This window comes from Sorghum bicolor, chromosome 1 (assembly GCF_000003195.3).
Source record: "Sorghum bicolor cultivar BTx623 chromosome 1, Sorghum_bicolor_NCBIv3, whole genome shotgun sequence".
Taxonomy (NCBI): Eukaryota; Viridiplantae; Streptophyta; class Magnoliopsida; order Poales; family Poaceae; genus Sorghum; species Sorghum bicolor.
This window is the reverse complement of record NC_012870.2, coordinates 76,182,790-76,203,064: the sequence shown is the minus strand read 5'-3', so window position 1 is coordinate 76,203,064 and position 20,275 is coordinate 76,182,790. Positions and strand designations below refer to the sequence as shown.

Sequence of the window (20,275 nt, the reverse complement as noted above, 5' to 3'; positions counted from 1 at the left end):
GTTCGCGGATGGCTGGCGCTTGACGCTGTCTTAGCATTGGCGTCGGTTTCTGCACGAACCAACACAAAGGTGCGTCATGCTTCCCTCCGGCCTCCGCTGTAACCCCTGTCCGGTTGCCCTTGTCCTGTGCCGCTGTCCCCTTGCGCCTAGCATCAGCACTTGCGTATGTTTCCAGCGCGATCACGTCACCAAAAGTTACGCATGCAGGTCGCCCTCCCGGGGCCTGTTCCGGGATGCTGCTTGTCTTCTTCGCGGCATCGGCACGGCAAGGCAACCGAGCTGACCGAGTGACCCGTTGCTCGGTCTTCCCCTGCCGTTTTATTTCGTCGCGGTAATTGGCTTGGCAATGGCAGCTGAGGTAGGTAGTGTCACTCTGATGAATCTCTGATCGAGTCTATAGTCTCATGGTGCGAAAGCCTTGAAGTCTTGAGGTCACATGGGAGTCTTCAGCGATCTGCTCTGTGCATTGCATCGTCGCAAGGACCACTACTGCATGCACAGCACTCCTCGAAATGCTCAAGCGTACCGGCGACCAGAGGCGCCGAATGGTCGCCGCCCAGTACACGCTCACTCTGACGCTAGCTATCTACCCATTCGATCATCATTAGCCGCGATCTGATCGTGCCAACAGGCAAGACCCGCATGGCTGCGTGACTTGAGCAGGGGACAGTCAGCATACGCACGCGTACGGTGCTCATACGGTCGGCACATGGCGGCCCTTCCAGTTGCATGATGTTCTAGTACTCTGATAGGTTCTAGTACTCAGCTCTGCCTCGCTCGACCTACTAGGACCAAGGAGAGGAGACCACGACGGGCGTACCATGCCACTCGTGTGAGGTCCTGCACTCACCGGATCCATTGTGTGCTTGTGGGTCGATCAAATCACATGTCCAAAATGTCCACGGCTTGCAAGTTGTTGCGACAGTTGTTACCTACTGGGGCTGCCTGCGTACCTCTGTCTCCTTTTGTGTTGTGCCAAAAGAGCGATCGAGCGTCGGCAAGAGATGTTGGAGGTGAAACTGTATCATCTTCAGTGGTATGGTCCCGGCCGGCCGGTCGAAAAATCTGATGAGCCAGATGCATGCATATATGTTGCATGCAATGGCAATGTTGTCGTCTGATCTGATCCAAGGACCAGTGCCGCGATCGCTAGGCGCGGGGCGTACGTGCCCATGTGCGATCTTTGTTAGTTCTGGTTCTGATCGATCCAGGAGCTAGGATGCGATGTGTGATGCGTATGATTCAGGAGAGCGTTGGTCAGTCAGTAGTCCCCGCTCTAGGGTATGCATTCACTAGTAGTGACACTATCAAATCAGAGGTGACCCCGCAATGATTTGGCTCACTAAACTAGCTAGTTGTAGTAGACAGTATAGCGACTGTATGTAATATTCGTCTCCAACGGAATCAGCAGTGTTCTGCCTTGTCCTCGATCAGTCCATGCATGGATATTCCCATTTGTAGCATAGTGCAGCTAGCTCGTGTTAGCTAACTAAAAAACATTGCAGTTTTGTATGTACTAAAGTTTATTGCAAGTGCAATGGATTCTCTCTCTCTCTCTCTCTCTCTCTCTCTCTCTGTTTGGATAAATATATTAGCCAAGTTTAGGAAAATTAAAGACTCATCACCGTGCTCATGTGCAAATGTAAGTACTATAAGTTACCTTACCTACAAGGCTACAACTAATTAAAATCACCCCTCAAAAAAATCACTTCTCTTTGCTATCTTGCTTGAGAAGTTCTTTTTTCTAACCCATTACCCATATACAACAATACTGTCATTCTAGTTTGTTTGTTTTTAAAGTCAAATAAGTTTGGCTAAGTTCAGAAAGATATGTTTTTTAGAAAAAGAGATATATATAATTCACGACAAGCTCCGGTCCAGGGCGTTCAACTGTTGTTTTCTTTCAATTTCAGAACCGGAAGTGTCCTCTCTGCATGTCTGCATTTCTGCTGGCAAACTGTTCCATATAGTAGACGTCATCATACGAACACAGAATCAAAATGGTTTGGTTAGACATGCATGATATCACACATATCTTGATTCCAGATTTAAAGTAAACCACCTCAAGGAACCAAACCGAACCTAACCTTTTGTCGTCATTTAATTAATTAGACACAGAGCATGAGCAGGAATAATGGAGATTCAGGAAAAGTGGACAAGGGTTCAGAATTCAGAGAGCTGGTGGCTTCTCTCTGAACCCTCGAGTGTCCGTCCTGTGAACGAGGATAAACTAGGACGCCCATAGCAATCCATACAATGAGCGCATGTCGTACGGCCTCGCAAGTTTCCAAAGTGTCAGATCGAGACGTCTGAACCAGTAGTAACAATATACTAGTATATATATTAGTGTCACGAAAGGATTAGGTCTTTCCAACAGATAGAGAAAAGTGTGGGACCTGATGTGCTCGTCGATAAAACAATTTGGACTTGGACCTGCTGCTTGAGGGGTGAGGGGAGCTCAACCGAAAGCGCGATGCTGCTTAGATCACCCTGAGTTGGTCTTGCTCAAATTGCTGCATGCGCCTGTACTGGTTTGGTGATTTGGTAACTAAATCGGAGAAGAAAATTGGATTCGAAAATGGACATGGTTTTTCTTTGACATGGGATCATTGACATGTTTGGGACACAGTTTTAAAGAAAAAGTTCGCAAAAATGCAGTACATTTTTCGGCGTTTCCTAGTTTCATTCAAGGGGTGCTCCACGTAGAGCTCGAATTGCTCCTTGTAGAGCATGCAGATGCAACAGGCGGGCCTCTCCTGGAGCGCTTACTTCGGCCCATAATGGGTGAGGGGCCGGCCCAAAGCTTTTGACTTTCCGCGCCCACACCTATATGGTTATAGACAGACCCAAAGCTTTTAAAAAAGAAAAAAAAATCTATGTTACCTCCTCGACTTTCACGAATATCTATTTTTTTCTCCCTAAACTCCAAAATTAGACAAAACATCTCTTTCAACTTTTAAAACCATTAATCTTACCCCCCCGGAGCCTGTTATAAGTACTTTTAAAGACGGTTTTTGTCTTTATTTATTTATTTATTTATTTTGGCTAAATCTATAAAAAATCATAGTAAGACAAAAAAACTAGAGTTTGCGAAGCACCTCTTTAGGTTCTCTCACAACTCCACCCTTTTTCCTCAAAGTTGAGTGTGTGGAGTTGAAAACATTTGACTAAAAAACGTGGATCCGAGAAGAATATTGAGCAGACCAGTGCTAAACACCCCTTAATATATACATTAGTCTCGCCATAAAAAGATTCTAGTGCAAATGTTAAGTAGATTCCTCAATATTGCCATAGTTATTTTTAGACGATTCATTAGTATTGCCTCATTGCATACTTTGTTTTAGCAGTTCATCAAATAATGCCTCATTAGCATTACTTCATTTCAGGAACTTTATTAAAACTGCCTTAGAAACAGGGTAGACCGTCTGATCCACTTTAAAGACAATTCTTAATTTCTTACCTTTTCCATTTCAAATTATAAGACGTTTTAGTTTTTTACATATATGATTTCCACTATGCACTTAGATATATACTATATCTAGATACATAACAAAAACAATGTATCTAAACATCTTATAGTTTGAAATGGAGGGAATACTTCCTTTCTTGAGTGGTTTTGTATATATATGGGGTGGGGTGCGTGCACACATTTACCTACACCACTACATGAAAAAAAACTAGCTTCAAAGTCTAGATTCCTCATGCCATCAAGGATGGCAATGGTGGCCATTGTGTCACTCAGTTTGCGCTCTTGCCGCTTCAACATCAGTCAATGCCAATGTGTGGCAGACTGATGAGGTTGCTTTTGTCAGTGCTAATAAACCAGCAAGTGCCAATGGCAACATGGAGAGACAACTGAAACTAGAATTTATCGAACATCGTCCAATATTTGCATCGTTCAATAGGGCATCAGAGCAGGAGGACGGTCGAAAAAGAACTGTGCCCAGCGGATCAAACCCCTTACACAACTACCCTTCTCCTCCATATGAAGATTACAGAAGCAGAACATCCCGTGACCCGTCCAATCCCGATAGATACTAGTAGTCCATATTGAGCGAGCAAAAGTAGTGTCTACTCATGCATTACTTATGGCAATGAGTAACATTTACCTGCATGTATCGGCCGGGTGTTTGATATAAATATGAAATAATACATCTGCGTCTCAATGCATATATTTTTACCATTTTATGTTTGCAAGGTACTTTAATGACAGGAGGGATTCGACAAAATACCCACGTCAGCAGATCGAGTCAATAATGCCATATGTTCAACAGTTCAAGAACTGTTGCCAGGTATTGGCCACGCAATGCATTGTTTTAGCTATTATTGGACCACATAATATATTAAGGTTAGAGTACATTTCTCCACTTAAGTTGCGCATTAGTCCGATTTTCTACCTTGAATTATGAAAACAGGTAATGAACACACACTCTAATTATTAAAACCAGATAAATTTGTTCGATCCCCTGTCTGGTTTCATAGGCGGTTTACTATTTTATAAAATTAACAAAAAAGTCGGGTTTGATCTCTAAAAATCGATAATTCATTTATTTTAAATCAGAAAAAATTAAAACCAGTTCTTGTTTTCTTCTAAAAATCTTATCTATTTCTTGGTGTCATTTACATAGTTATTTTGATCTTATTTGTTTTAAATAAATAATGAACATGACTACCAACAATACAATAAAACAACAGGAACACAAATAAACAGGTTCCAAAAATAACTATATATATATATATTATTAGCTTATGATATTTTTAGAAGAAATTGTACTTGTATGATAATTTTCTGATTTAATTTAAACTACTTATGTTTTTTAGAGATAATTAAAACAATACTTTCATTATTTATAGAAAACAGAAAACCACCTATGCAATAAGCTAGAGCACCAAATTTGTTTGGTTTCAAGTTTAAGGATAAAAACTGGACTCGCTTGCAACTTGAAGGTAACAGAGCACTAGTAATATGTTCGTGGGAAAAGGAAGCACTTCTCTCTCCGATCGTGTATGCTTGTATTATATATTAGGAGGAATTCTTGCGCATTGTCGTGGCCTCATGGGTATAAAGAAGAAATCTATATGTATGGTGTTGGTAATGTAGAAATATAACATAATATAATATAATGCATGTATAGATCTATTAGCATAATCATAGAAATTGTATCCATAATGGATGATGTGACTCACTGACGTGGATATCATAATTCTTGTGCTAGTGAACTTTAATTGCAAACGATAGTGGACTGTTGAGGTGGACACCTTGCTTATTAAGAGAAATTGATATTGAGAAATGACTGCTGAGGTGGACGTTTTGTATGTCAAGAAAAATATATAATGTAGTTTTACTTTATAAGAGTTATAGATTGCATAACATGATTGTATAGAGAGGATGAGTGGATTCTTAATGGAATTTCAATGATTATAGAAGCAATCAAGATCATGATACTCAATAGCTTGTCTTCAGATAAATTGTGTTCTTCTACTATCTATTTCTCTTCTGTATTCTGTATAAGCCGGTTTAGTTTTCCTATCACATCGCGTGTAACCCATGTCACCGAACCAAGATGCAAAATAAAGTGACTGCATGCATGCTTCATCTAGTTTGGCCTTTTATTACCTATTTTCCTCTCAAGCCTTCCAATGGATCCTCAAACTTTATTGTTTTTGTTAATACTAAAGCTTCCTTCGTCTAAAAAACCTGAAACAAAACAAGACCATTAAAGCATAAGAATCAAGAGGTGATTCATTATAATACATAAAGTTAATAATATAATATTAGATATAATTGTTTGTTTGGCAGAAAAGTTGTAGCTGAAAGTAGAAAGAATATACAATCTTGCAGTGCAGCAGGAAAGTACCCGTTGGCTACCGTGGAAGTGGAAGCAGCTGTCCTCCATGTCCAGTTCCAGTGTCCTGAAGCGTCCTGCACTCCTGGTGCAGCGTTGCGCGGCCATGGAAGATGATGCCGGCCCAGCTTGTGCTTGTGCATGCGCTCCAGTTGGGAGCTGGGACTTTCGCGCGGCCACAGTCAACAATAATGCCGTTGGCGTCGGTGTCGTAATCCTCCGGCGATGCTCCCTCGATCAGCCGCCCCCCCCCCCCCCCCCCCCCCCCCTCGGCTTCCTCGATCGACAGCACCGCCTTCGGTGTCCACGTACTTCGACGACGTCGCGCGCGAGCTTCTTCCGGATCGACATATAGCTCGCCGGCGTCGAGACCTTCACCCGGTGCTCACGAGCCTGCGTGGACCGCCGTGGATCGGCATGAGAGGCGAGGATGCGGCGGCGGGCGAGCAGCGGCGAGATGCCGGTGGTCCGGTGGGCGTCGTCGGGATCGAGACCTCGGGGGCCAGCGGCCGCGTGATCATCCAATCCACGCCATGGCCGCTTCACAAAAAAGCACCACTCCCAAGGCGGGGCCCACGTAGGATCCGGACACGCGTCGTCTCCGATCCTGGGCCCTGGACGTGGAGTATATATTCCATTATTATTTTTTCCTGGGCTCATGGCAATCGCTGCATCCATCCACCCACGTGAAGCGAACGTGTACCCCGAGGTTTGGTTGGCTGGTTCGCCGGACGCGGGCCCTCCCTGTCAGCCGCGTAGCGTGGAGGTAAGCGACAGCGGGTAAGCAACGGCGGGCGGTGACTAATGCATTGGGGTGTTTTCCGTGACGTCACATCAAGACCCACAGCTGACGTAGGATGTAGGCCCCACCTCTTCCGAGTGATGCCTGCCGCCCCATCTCCCTCCCGGCCATTACTCCGCCACGCTGCGCCGCCAGCGCCCAGCCGCCCACCTCCGCCGCCCAGCTAAAAATCCCCGGGCCGTACGTCCCTGAGCACCCGTTTGTTCAGACATGGCCGGAGCCAGCCAGACGTCGTCGTGGTAGCCGTAGCCCACGCCCCCGCTCGCCGCCCGCTTCCTCCCGTTCCTCCCACTCCTCCGGGATCGCCGATTCTCGAGCTGAGCTGTGCGATGGATCAGGAGCGCAGCCCCAGGGGCAATGCTCGGCGGAGCGGGAGCGGCGGCGCGTCGTCTTCGAAGCACAAGAGCGCCGGCGGCGGCAGGAAGCCGATCAAGGTGCTTTACATCGACAACCCCATGCGCGTCAAGACCAGCGCCGCGGGTTTCCGCGCCCTCGTGCAGGAGCTCACCGGCCGCCACGCCGACCCCTCCAAGTACAGCCCCGACGACCTTGACTCCGGCGGCGTCGCCCAGGGGCTGAGCCCCAGGGGCGCGGACGCGTCGTCGGAAACCATCGTCGCAAGCCCAAGCCCCAGGCCTGGCAATAATAAGGCGGCGGCGGCGGACGGCGGGGACTACTACGATGGCGAGGACGACGACGAGGACGGCTTCAGGTCGCAGCTGCTGCTGGAGAACAACTATACGGTGTTCTCGCCGCCGACGCTGCTCTACGACCATCACCTGCACACCAAGGTCTGATATCCCCATCGATCGATCTCCCGTGCCGCTCTGTCGTACTCGTACATGATTCTATCTTTGTTAACCGCTCCATACCAAGTTGCAAGCAAAACTGTATAGCACATTAGCACTACAACAGGTCAGGCCCACCGCATCAACGGGAAAGAAGACCATTTTGTTACTATTAGTAGCTGATTAGCTCACGATACCAATGTATAGGTGATTTATTTTAGAATAATTGTCCTAGTCTTAAGCCAACACGCGTACGTTGTGAAGCACTAGTAGTTAAATTTATTATTATTAGGAAAAAATGTACACTTTTCCGTGATCCTGGAACTAGCATATCCAGTTCTTGATGAGCTACAGTACACTCACGTAGTCGCTTTAGTTTGTACAGGCACACCTTTTAAGTTTATAATTCTATCAATTTTGTCCTTTCATTACTATTTGCTACACACGAGCTGATGCTTGCTGCTCTTGTTCCCTGATGACTATAATCTCATGTCTTTGACGTTGCTTCATGCAATTGCCTTTTGTTCATTTGATCCTTTCCATTTTTAATTAATGTTACTCCCTACGTTCCAAATTATAAGTCGTTTTTCCTTTTTTTATATATGTAGCTTTTGCTGTGTATCTAGACATATATATTTTGTAAAAATTATGTGCTTAAAAAAATGCTAAAGCGACTTATAATTTGAAACAGAAAAGTACTCAATTTTATTTTTGTTAATTCATATTAGGCCATTCATATTAGGGCTGGTTTATCATTCCTCCTTTTTATGATTCACGCTTTCATTTATTTGACATTATTGGTTCACGGACTAGTTTAGTGAGGGGCACATGTAAACCAACCTACTATTGTTATTATTATTTATATGAAGAGTATTGTATTTGGGAAATCAAGCAATAGATTGAAATCTTCATTGTCCTATTTCTTCTCCTATCTTGGTCTACATACGCTTAACCATGTGCTTCACACAATTACGATCTATGTCATCCTTCTCCCTATACTAACCATGGGCCAAACTAGGGAGGTCCATCATTATGCTCTGACAATACCCTAGGCCCAGCCCAACAATCAAATAAAAAATCTTTTGTCATATGTCATGTGGCATCCGTTGAGCTCCCTTTGCGAATCATGATGCTCGCAGCGCACCCTATCTGTCCAAGTGCGGAAGCACCATGGATTGACAAGGATAGTCGCCAGCAAGCCAAAAAGATTCTTGGGAGTGAGCGGCGTATATTCCTTCTCTTGCCCCCAGTCCTCTTTCTCCACAAATCCCAAATCCAAAACCTCCATATCTCCAATTTGATGTTGCAGGCTGTTTTAGAGGGCATCAACGCCTCTATTTCTCTTCTTCTTGTTACGACATTGACTTGTCTCTTGCCCAGTTGTTGTGGAGCATAAAGGGCACGACAACAACTGAGCATTGCAGTTTGCACTCAAGCAAAAAAGTAGGTAGTAGGAATTAGGTATTTTTTTTGTTAATTTGTTGAATATGACACAACTTACCCTCAAGTAACCTCTGCACATGAATCAACATGCAACTAGGTACAAGCACAAGTTGGATGAATAACCTCAAGTTCTGCCCAAAGTAAAGCAAAATGAGAAGAATCCAAAGGTTTTGTGAAAATATCTGCCAACTAATATTAAATATCTATATGATGAAGTGCAACATTCCCTTTATCCCATGATCTTGAGGAAAGTGAAATCTTATATTAATATGCTTATTTTTTAATTTTGCACCAGGTACTTGGAAATACATATAGCACTAGTGTTATTTATAGAAAAGTGGAACACTATTCAAATTTATCGTGTAACCATACTCTTTTAACTGTAGATTATCCAAAGAATTTGAGACCAACAACTAGCAACAACTACATATTCAGATTCAATAGTAGATTGTGCAATATAAGATTGTTTTCTAAATGACCATGTAATAAGTGAACTACCCAAAAAGTGACACGAGCCAGAAGTATTTTTTTCTATCAGTTCTAGAATCTCCAAAATCAGCATCAGAAGAAGACCTTAAAGCTAATACACGTGGAGTAGAAATCCATATGCCAAAATTTTGAGGAACATGTAGATACCTAAACATCTTTTTTGACAGCTTGCAGATGTGAAGCGTAAGGAAGCTTGAAAACGAGCACATAGACACAGAGATTATTGAATGTCTAGCAGTAAGATAAAGTGATCCAATCATGCTCCTATACTCTTTTTGAGAAATGGGCTCACCATCTTCATCAAGATCAAGTGTCGAAGCAGCTCCCATAGGTGTCATAATAGGCTTGCAGTTTTCCATCCCAAAATGATGTAAAAAAATCACCTGTATACTTAATTACTTTGATGCACAACAGTACCCTGATTTGTTTGTTTATTTGCAGTCTCAAAAACTAAGACAACTCTGCTATCATACTCATGTCAAATTCTTTACTGGTCATTTCTTAAAACTTAGTCACCAAAGCATGAGATGCACACCCAAAAATGATATCAGCAACATAAATCTGAACTAATAATTGAGCATTGCCTTGTTTAAGTATAAAGAGAGTTTTATCAACATTTCCCATAAGACCCCCTTTTCTATTAAAAATATTTTCAATCTACTATATCATGCTCTAGGAGCCTATTTTAAACCATACAAATTTTTAACAATTTAAAAACATGATTAGAAAACTATGGATTTTCAAAAATAGGTGGTTTCTTAAATTAAACCTCCTCATCTATGTAGCCATTGAGAAAAAACAATTTAGGTGCTACAAAGGCTAACAAATTCTAATGGCTTCCAATTTGGTAGCCATCAATGGCTACATAGATGAGGAGGTTTAATTTAAGCAACCACCTATTTTTGAAAATGCATAGTATTCTAATCATGTTTTTAAACTGTTAAAAATTTGTATGGTTTGAAACAGGCTCCTAGAGCATGATATAGTAGATTGAAAATATTTTTAAACCTCCTCGTCTTCCAAATTAAACCTTTAGGTGCTGCAAAAGCTAACAAATTCAAATGGATTACAATCTAGCAATGGGTTAACGGTTTCATCAAAATAATGTTCTATTTGTGTAAGAACTTGAGCAACCAACGTAGCTTTCTTTCTAACCACAACACCAATACTCACTTTGTTTGTTTTTTAAACTAATTTATTTCCAATTATAGAGAGGTGAAAACAAGTTCCCAAAATTTTATTATATTCAAAGTTCTCTAGTTTTTCATGCATGTCATTGATCCAAGATTCGTTGCTTAATGCATGGGATACATCTTTGGGCTTAAAAGAAGGAACAAAAGGAGAATGAGCATGTCAGTCAAAATCAATGAACCTAGACCTTTGAAAGGTCATAATATGGCTAGAGGGGGGAGGTGAATTATTTAAAAAATCTACAAAGTACTAGATCAAAGGATTAGTATAACAAAAGGTGTAAAACAATTTTGCTCTAGCTCTAGGTTTCATAGGCATTTAATTCTAAGACTCATAGAGAACTGGTAATCGTGCCAAGAGAGTTTTATCTAGACGAAACCCATTTCTTCTCTCTCTTCTTAAATACACCGCCATGTCATAAAAAAATCTTATGTGACAATCTATTTAATGCAAATGAAACTCACATGAAATTCTCATTGAGACTAGCCTAAGAGCAAGTTTAATAATACAGCCCACTTGCTGGTTGTATGATTCCTTGCAGCCTTCTTCCAGCCCACCCATATAATAGTTAGCTATTCATTATTAATACATGGTTCACTTATCTCTCTCACAAAGTTTTGTGCTTCCTGTGCCTAAGCTGACTGTAAGACTGTAAGCTTACAGCCTGCTTCTCTTCTCTCTCCTTCCTTCTCTCCTCCACCTCAACATTTAGCCAGCTTACAGCCCACTATAATACTTGCTCTAATAGAGCACCACACTTTTCTGCATGCACACATGCAAAGGAAATGGAGAGTCACTAAGCTTCATGATGCCACACACTCTCCAATAAAGAATCATGGGTCCCACAACAATAAATAGGCACTAATACTTCATTTTCTTGGTCCAGTATGTGCACATATAGCTGTAACTTCCTATCCTTGTTTCAGCTGCTTGCAATTCCTTTTAATTTGGACAACAATAGTTCACTTTTTATGATTTTTTAGCATTTTTCAAGCCTTTTCAGGTTTCTAACTTCATAAAAAATATTCCAAAATAAATTGGACATTTTAAGTTAGCTTTTCACAAATATTTTTAGGGGCTTTCTCATGCTCCTCCTCATGTTACTAAAACGCTAGGTATATGTAAATGAGACTCATACTTAGTGGCACTAGATAATCATTGTAATTGAAGATTTTTTCTCTTTATAGTACGATTATCTAGGCTAAACCCATTCACACCCACTTGGTGTCTTGAGTGGCAAAAACAAAATGGTCCTATTAAATATACCTTTGCTTTGAGCCCATTTTATTTTTCTATTCTTCTTTTCTAAGTTGGAGCACTTGATATTATCTTACGGTCACCTTTATCACCATGACCATCACCTAGCTCCATCATTTAGTGTGTACGAATGTATCTTTGTATTTCACTCATAATAAAGGTTAGTACACTTAGGTTTTATCATTATCCAAAATCAAACTAGGGCTTTTAATCTTGTTACTCTTTCATTTAAATCTCTAAACATTTTTTCGGTGGATGTTTCCTATGAATGTGTTGAGGAGCATAAATTTTTGAAGCACCTTCTTGTTCATTTTCAATGTGTAGATGAAGTAGTAGCTTGTTTACTTCAAAAAAAGAAGTAGTAGCTTGAGGATGCCCAACTATACCATAGTAGTAGATCTAGTAGAAATTATAGGAGGAGAAATAGGAGGATCATAACCTTATCTTCATCAACAAATATGCTCTCCCCTAGATATTTTTCTTTCAAACGACATGGGAGAGCTTTGTGTCATTTCATTAAGAAGAAGAAGAAAAAGCAGGCTACATGGGAAGGTCAGGAGACCATAGCCAAAAAACCCAATAACAACTAATGGGATACACATGACCCAGTCCATAACACACATACACACACCTAAACAAGAATAAGGTACATCCCATGACTCAGCACGGAAAACCCTGAGGAGACCAACTTGGGGAGGCTTCGAGCACCAACTGAATACCATAGTGAACACTCTTGTTTCACATTTTGGAGAACCATCTAGATATATGGGGAGCCACCCTCAAAACACAGAAATTTCTTTGATTCCAAAGTTCCTAGGCCACCAGAATTATAAGGCTATTTAGGCCCTTCTTAGGATCTTTAGGCAAGCCTTTTATGGACTTCCACCACCCGCTAGAGAAACGAGTATCAAACGAGTGAGGAGACACGAAAACCAACTAGTATCATGTGTCTTCTGAAGAATGATTTCACAAACTTTCCTAGAGAAGACACATGCCATCATAATATGTTGGATAGTCTCCCTGACCTGATCACAAAGAGGGCACGTAGCGAGATGAGGCAAGCCGTGCTTTCTAAGACGGTCGGTCATCCAACATCTGTTGAGAGCATGCCAAATGAAGAACTTGCATTTTAGAGGAGCCCGGCTCTTCTAGATTTGATTCCAAGGAGCTAACTCGATGATAGTACCAATGAATAAGGACTCATAGATAGATTTGTTGTTGTAGCTACCACTCTTAGAGAGGCGTGAAAAGTGCTGATCAGAAATAGCAGGATCCAAGACCATATCATCCACCAAATCCCAAATGGTCAAATATTCAAGACCACAGGGCAGTTAAGGTGCCTTTGATATCAAATATCGATCTTCTATTGTTCAATGCCTCCTTATTGTTCTCTTCTTGGAAATTCTCTTAGGAACCAACTTGATCAAGTTAGGAGCCGATTTCAGGGTAGATTTTCCTTGAAATCATCGGCCAGCCCAAAATTTAGTGCCCCTAGATATATGTAGTTGTACCTACATGACTTAGACTAGTGTATGGACTGGCCTTGTACCTGCATCACTTAGACTAGTGCATGGACTAGCCTCATCAAAAGTAATTCCATAGGTTTTTTAGTTTTTTAGTTGCCAACACACATGATGACCATGAGAATGAGCAAGGTATCCAAGAAAAACACCATCAGTTGATCTAGCTTCGAATTTATCTAAGTTTGCATACTTTAACACAAAACATTTGCACCCAAAAGCTCTAAATAAGATATGCTAGCACTATACCACAACCAATTTACAACAACTATGTCCAAGCCGAACCTTGAAATGATCTGGCAAGGACCTAGAGGGGGATGAATAGGCTTGATTAACAAAATTAAATTAAAAGCAAGCGATTAGTAGAATGCGAAGGTTCCATACAAACCTATGGAGACTTGATGAAATCTGAGAGCTAGTAATTTAGATCGAATCGAAGCACAACAAATTTGAGAGCTAGTAATTTAGACTGAATCAAATAAAATCCTCCTTGGGAGGTGTAGAAACTTGTTTAAACTAAGGGTTGCACCTAGAGTTTGAAGGATGAGTAGATCGAGTGCAAACCCTAGAATATGACCTCAAAAACAAGTGAGACCAACACAAGGACTATACAAGAAACAAGACATGAGATTTATCCCGTGGTTCAACTTGCCACCAAAGTTTGCTAACAATCACGTTGTTGAGAATATCACAAAGGCTTTGGGTCTCTTCCAACCCTATTCTCTTCTCAAGTCAAACATCAAGGTTGAACTTGAGGGTCCCACCGAGATCTTCTAGGCAATACAAACTTCCTGGAGCACTTCACAAAACTTGGATGCTTCAACAGACGACCACTAGTCGTCTAGGAGACCTTGCTACAAGAGTAACAAACACCTACAAGCAGCTAGGAGTAGAAAAGTGTTCTCAACTTTGAGATCTTCACAAGCTCCCTTCCAATCTCACCAAGTCTCACAAGGTTTTCATTAAGAACCAAGCTAGAGAGGTTGGGAGCATTTAATGGAGGTAGGAAGGCTTGTCTGCTTCTAGGTTGAAGATGAATGAGGAAGACAACCACCGGGGAGGAGAGGAATAAGTATTTATCACCCTCATTCTCAAAACGTCTGACTGGCCAAGTATGGAGGTTCCGCACCAGAGCCGCGGAGTTCCACACAAACATGCGAAGGTTTTGCGCACGCTAGAAACAAATGGGAAGTAATATGCACTAGCTATTTGGGTTCACTAGGTTTTTGGTTGATCTTTGCATATGGAAATTGAGCACTTTATTCATCCTAGCTTACCAGTGGTGTCCACCTCATAGTATGGCTTTTCTATACTCAATTTTGAAAATAAAACCCTTTTGAATTGGGGTGTCTCCTTTCCTTGCCATGCGCCCATGATCCTTTGTAAGCTGTCACTGACTCATAAATATCATTATATTCTTAATTACATGGTCATGATACCAAAACCCACTTAGTGGTTGGATGAAGTTTTACCATGTTTTTAAATCTTAGAAACACTCTTTAGAATATATAAGGAATGAGATATAGTCACAACCCAAAATTTTCTTGGAGCTTCATATTTTTCTAGCATTGTCCAAGCCATCTGAACCAAAGTTTTGTTTTTCCTCTGAACTACACTATTTTGTTGTGGAACACAGGTTGATGAAATTGATGATCAATTTCTTTTTCAGCACAAAAGATATCAAAAGAAGAATTTCTAAATCCAGTTCCATTTTTCATTTTCATTTCTAATAGCTCTAATAGATAAATACATAATATAAGAGCAAGACTTTATAAATGATTAAAAACCTAATCTTTAGATTCCATAAAGTAAATCCAATAATAACTAGAGGAATCATCAATAATCATTAGTGCATACCCACTTTACAACCAAAAGACTCAGTTGTCGATGGTCCAAGTGTAGGAGTTGCCTCGATGCATTTGTCATGACCATAGTAAGCAGTAGACCTAGGCATTCGGCTAAACTGGTGAATTTGGTTCGTAACTTGGGTTTTAATTATTTCAACTATGGCGTTGTCTTCAATAAAGTTATTCCTAGAAATCAAATAACCTACTAACTGCAGTGTCAACTAAATTATGTTGATTATCGATTAAACGTAATAACAGACATACTCATTATGTCATTGAAGCACTTGGACAGGGAAGTGTATCACACAATGACAAATATAATAATGAGTACATAAATCACAATTCTGGAGTTCACCATCTTAGAGATTCAACCATCATAGTAGACATTGACATAGGACATTCTTAGACTTTTTGACTCATAGTCACAACTCACAAGTTCCAAAGGACATAGTCTCATACAAAGATACAAATTCCAAACTAAGTAAAGGAACATGGCAACAAAGCAATGTTGGGTTTTTGATCATCTAGCAAGTAGTAGACCACTAACATAGGTACTTTAACAAACAACACATGTAGCCAACTAGAGTCCATGCCAAACCTATGCTCTTCTCTCCTAGATTAGATTATAAATAATATTCACAAAGTACATATACATATACGTATGTGTGTGTGTTGTTACAAATATGCCTAAAAACCTACCAAGTTGCTATGCAGAACGACATTACCATCCTTACTCATAGTCATAAACTTAGTCTTAATGGATTTATGTGAAATAGTTAGTAAATGGGCCATGACACTTAAGAGGGGGGAGGTGAATTAGGCAACTTTAAAACCAATCGGCCATCTAACACCTTCATGTCAAAACCTATGCAAGATTATATCTAGATGTGCACATCAGCTTTGGTAACTGTTGAGAGTTTTGCACCCTTCGTTTCAATCCTATAAACTAACCTAGCAAGTTCACTAAGAAAGGTAAGCACACAACCTAGGAAAGCAAATAAATATGGAAACATAAATGAGTTAGAGTCCTAGAGATGTGCAAACTCCTGCAATGACGATATTTGTTAGGTACCAAGAAGTTCATGCTTCCCTCTAGTCCTCGTTGGAGCCCCTCGCATGGATGTCATCGCAAAGACTTGGTTGGGTAACTCCATGGATAGTCCAAGGGCCTTCCCCATGCACAATTGGGTCTCCATTTGGCCTTCTACTAGATTGCTCCCAGATCACTATTCTTCATCTCCATCAAGGAAATGAGCTGCAACTGGCCATCTCTAGAAAAAAGATGAAGATCTGATTGCTATTGCTTCGTTGCTAGTGACTGCTTGGCAATGCAGACATTGGGTATGATGCGTTTTGACGTGTCGATAGATGCAACAAAGGTTCAAGGTGGGGGATTGCATGGTGGATCCAACCACCAGTAGTTGTGAACTCAAGTGGTGGGCCAAACGGTGGCGACACGACCTCTTCTTCCTCACTATTCTTCACGACACAACACCATCGTTCCATCCATATCGCAGGATGGCCCTCCTTGAAAGGGATCTTTGGATGGCTACAAGAGGTGAATAGCCTTATTAAAATTTTCTTTCAAAATACAATACTAGGCAAACTTATTTTAACAAAAGGAGGCCGTAATAAGCACTACCTCTAGCTATGTTTCACAACATAGGGTGATCAAAACCTACACAGTTCTAGTTTCAAGATCAAATAAGCTATGTCACTAGAAATGTAAACGCTTGGTTTGCTTCCTAAGATGACAAGCCTGATACTTTTGCTCTATAAATTTGAACAAAAGAAGTAATGCAAGAGTAGAATGGACAATCAATACCACAATGGAGACACAAAGATCTATCTTCGTGGTTTGATGACTTGCCAGTCACCTCAGTCCATGTTGACACAAGCCTATGGATCGCCACTCCTCAACAAAGCTCAACAACTCCTCAAGTTTGGCTCCCATGTAAGCGCTTCTCTATGTGCCAGCTCGATATACAAGGTTCTTCTTCAATCCCTGATTCCACTAAAGTTGCTCTTTGCCAACTCCGGTGAGGTTGAGCACAAGAACCTCTCACATTCACCTTTGGACCACTTCACAATCTTCAATGGTATCACTATTGTTCCAAGCCGTCTAGGTGGCGGCACCCACCAAGAGTAACAAGAAAACCACAACAAACACAATTCTCTATTGCCACTAGATGCTATCTCTCAAATCAAATGCAATAGATCACTCCAATCTCACTAGGAATGCAGTCTCTAGCAAGTTTACATCGGTGGAGATGTTTCTTTAGCTCTAATGGGTGTGCAAGTCAGCAAGCGAGTCCATGAGTTCTAAAAGAATTGCCCACACCCTCTAGTTATAAGCCGACTCAAGAAACTAGCCATTATGCCCTTATTGAGCAGTCTGTGACACCACCAGAGAGCTTTGGTGGTAGCACCAGAGCTTACCACCAGAGTCCTCAATGGTCACTGACACACATGTTAGAGGTAGTCGTTGAGGAGCTTTAAGCTCTAGTTCTCCGGTGACCACGAGACAAATCCGGTGGACTCTCCAGCCTCACAAACACGAAAACAATTTTTTTGGAACAAAGCCCCGGTGAGCACTCCAGTGACCGGTAGGCACCACTGGAGGGTTCCGGTGCACCTAGAATGTTTCTACAGAAAGTTTTTAGGCCACCTTTATTCTCCAATGCTAGGACTCTTGTGCCCCCTTTTGAAACATCCCGGACGCTCATCCTATTTTAACCTAAAATCTGATGCTAGGACTCTTGTTCCCAGGGCATTGCACTAACCTCCTGTGGTCGAGCTCTAGTGACCACCAGAGCGCTCCCATGGGCGATCAAACCATTCTGAAAACTAGCACCGTGGGTCACCAAAGACTGGTGGGTGCAAAACATGTTCGTCGAGCTCATTTTTCAAACCCAATTTGAATGGCTAACTCCAATAGCTATTTTCAGAACAGTTTTCAAACCCAATTTGAATGGCTAACTCCAATAGGTTTTTCACTGGACGACCATCACCTTTAGCACTGGTTAGCATTTTCAAAACAGTTTCCAAAGGTTTTCACTTGCAACTCACCGCGCTACTTGTTCTAATACACATCCATTGCTAGATCTCACCTAGTGACACTAGATAACCATATTAGCTAAAGATTTTCGTCCATGTACAGATCTTCATTTTAAAAGAAACTAGCGCCATTAAGCATTTGAGAGAGAGCTTTTTCAACTCGGTACAAATGGGACACTCAAATGGAAAAGAAACAGTAGGATCAAAGGACCACAGAACAGTATACTTGAATAGGTGGGCACAATGATTGAAGCTATGTGGCCAATTATTCAGTATCACTTTTTTTTTTTAGAATTCCGGGGAGTTACCCCTGGTCCATCTGCATGCATACAGGACCATAAAACTCAGCATGCATACATGACCGATCTGAGGAATCAAAAAAACTTTGCATGCATACAGCAACCTTTGACCTGAAAAACTCTGCAGCAAACCGGCCCACCCAAATGATACTCTTTCAAATTCAGGCACACCACACCGATGATACTCGACTGCTCGTCCAGATTTTCTACAGGACACACAAGGGAAAAAAAAGCTTCTTTTGCCTAGCCTTCTTTCATGATCAGTGTTATCAGTCCATTCATCACTATGTATTTATAACAGTGTTTGCTAGCCTGACATCCATGCCCTATGTAATATTTCCACATCAAGCTAAGAATTTGTAACAGTGTGATCAGCCTGTGTCATCACTATATATGTATTTATAACAGTGTTAGTGTCATCACTTAGACAGCTTGGATAATAAAAGACCAAGCTAAGAACTATGCAATATTTCCACATTATGGATTATATTATCTCTGCAAAACGAATCGTGCTGTAATCAATAGCTAATACTGATAGCATCCTCTGTTCACTATACTCTTGCTGTACTCTGTATCAGTAATACTTGCTTTTCCCTGCATGGATCTTATTTTGGCAAGCATCATTAGTCATTTTCATTTGATGTTTCTTATAATTCTATATCAAGCACTACAGGAGTGTTATTTTGCCATATCCTTCCTCTTGATGATTACTAAACATATCTAATGCAGGCTACTTCTGAATCAGAGGCTGGCTTCACAAGGGAGCTTGACAATGTTTGGTCCAAATGAAGCTGAACAAGTTAATACAACTATAGCTACCAATGATTTCAGTGAGGAGCACGACACAAGTACTATTGAGTGTTTTTTTCTGAAAGAACTCAGATATGTATCGTGCTATTGTTCATCTTCTTTTGCGATGCACTATCTCTGAAGTAACAGTAAAACTAAATCGATGAGGTCATGCTAGGCTTTTTTTGTCTAGCGCCGGACAGTAAACTCTTTTTCTGTTCCTAACAAAATTACATTATTCTTTTTCTCTAGGACAATACTGCTACAAGAGACTACAACCATGAATGCGAAGATGATTACGACAATGGTGGTGAAGGCTATGACCATGAAGCTGACAATGATTATGGCAATTATGATGATGAAGACTATGGCTCTAATTAAAGGGCATGGTGACTTCTGACTTGATTATGACTTTTCGTGATGGGGGAAGGATATACACTTAACACTTCCATCTGTCCATTGCATTAAGCAATTTATTATCTTATGCCTAAGATGTTCTAGACAACCACTCTAACTCGCATATTGGTCCTACTTAGAAGCATGTTACCTGCTACTTTGTTCACGCTGATTATTGCTTCCTTCTGTACATGTTGAATTTGGAAGGAAAACCATGTAAAACGGTGCTGGTTGTGAAATAGTACTAGAATGGTCGATGTCCGCGCAATATATGTCTACTGTTTCTCTTAGTGACATATTTTGAGTGTCTGTTACAATTATAACAATCAGAAACTCGATCAATTGCACAGATTAATTGGAGTTTACAAGATAAATCTTTTAAGTCTAATTAATCTATGATTAGACACTAAATGCTACAGTAACACATATGTTAATCACATATTAATTATACTTAATAAATTCGTCTCACGGTTTTCTGATATATTTTCCGAACAACCAAAATTTATTTTTCTATTAGTATCCGAACACCCCCGCATAATACCCTCATGTCA

General features: G+C 41.1%; 1 protein-coding gene across 6 annotated transcripts; it reads left to right on the top strand.

Moving 5' to 3' along the window:
* LOC8059833 lies at positions 6,725–20,014 on the top strand. Of its 6 annotated transcripts, none has more exons than XM_021452016.1 (3): positions 6,725–7,439; positions 19,269–19,338; positions 19,581–20,014. In XM_021452016.1, the coding sequence occupies exons 1-2, from the start codon at positions 6,978–6,980 to the stop codon at positions 19,326–19,328; spliced, it is 522 nt and encodes a 173-aa protein (XP_021307691.1). In that variant the 5' UTR covers positions 6,725–6,977; the 3' UTR covers positions 19,329–19,338; positions 19,581–20,014. The 6 variants fall into 6 exon arrangements, 4 of the variants coding, with proteins under 4 accessions (XP_021307691.1, XP_021307648.1, XP_021307583.1 ...); XM_021451973.1 differs by having other exon boundaries at positions 19,269–19,369; XR_002449482.1 differs by having other exon boundaries at positions 6,726–7,439; positions 19,269–19,387.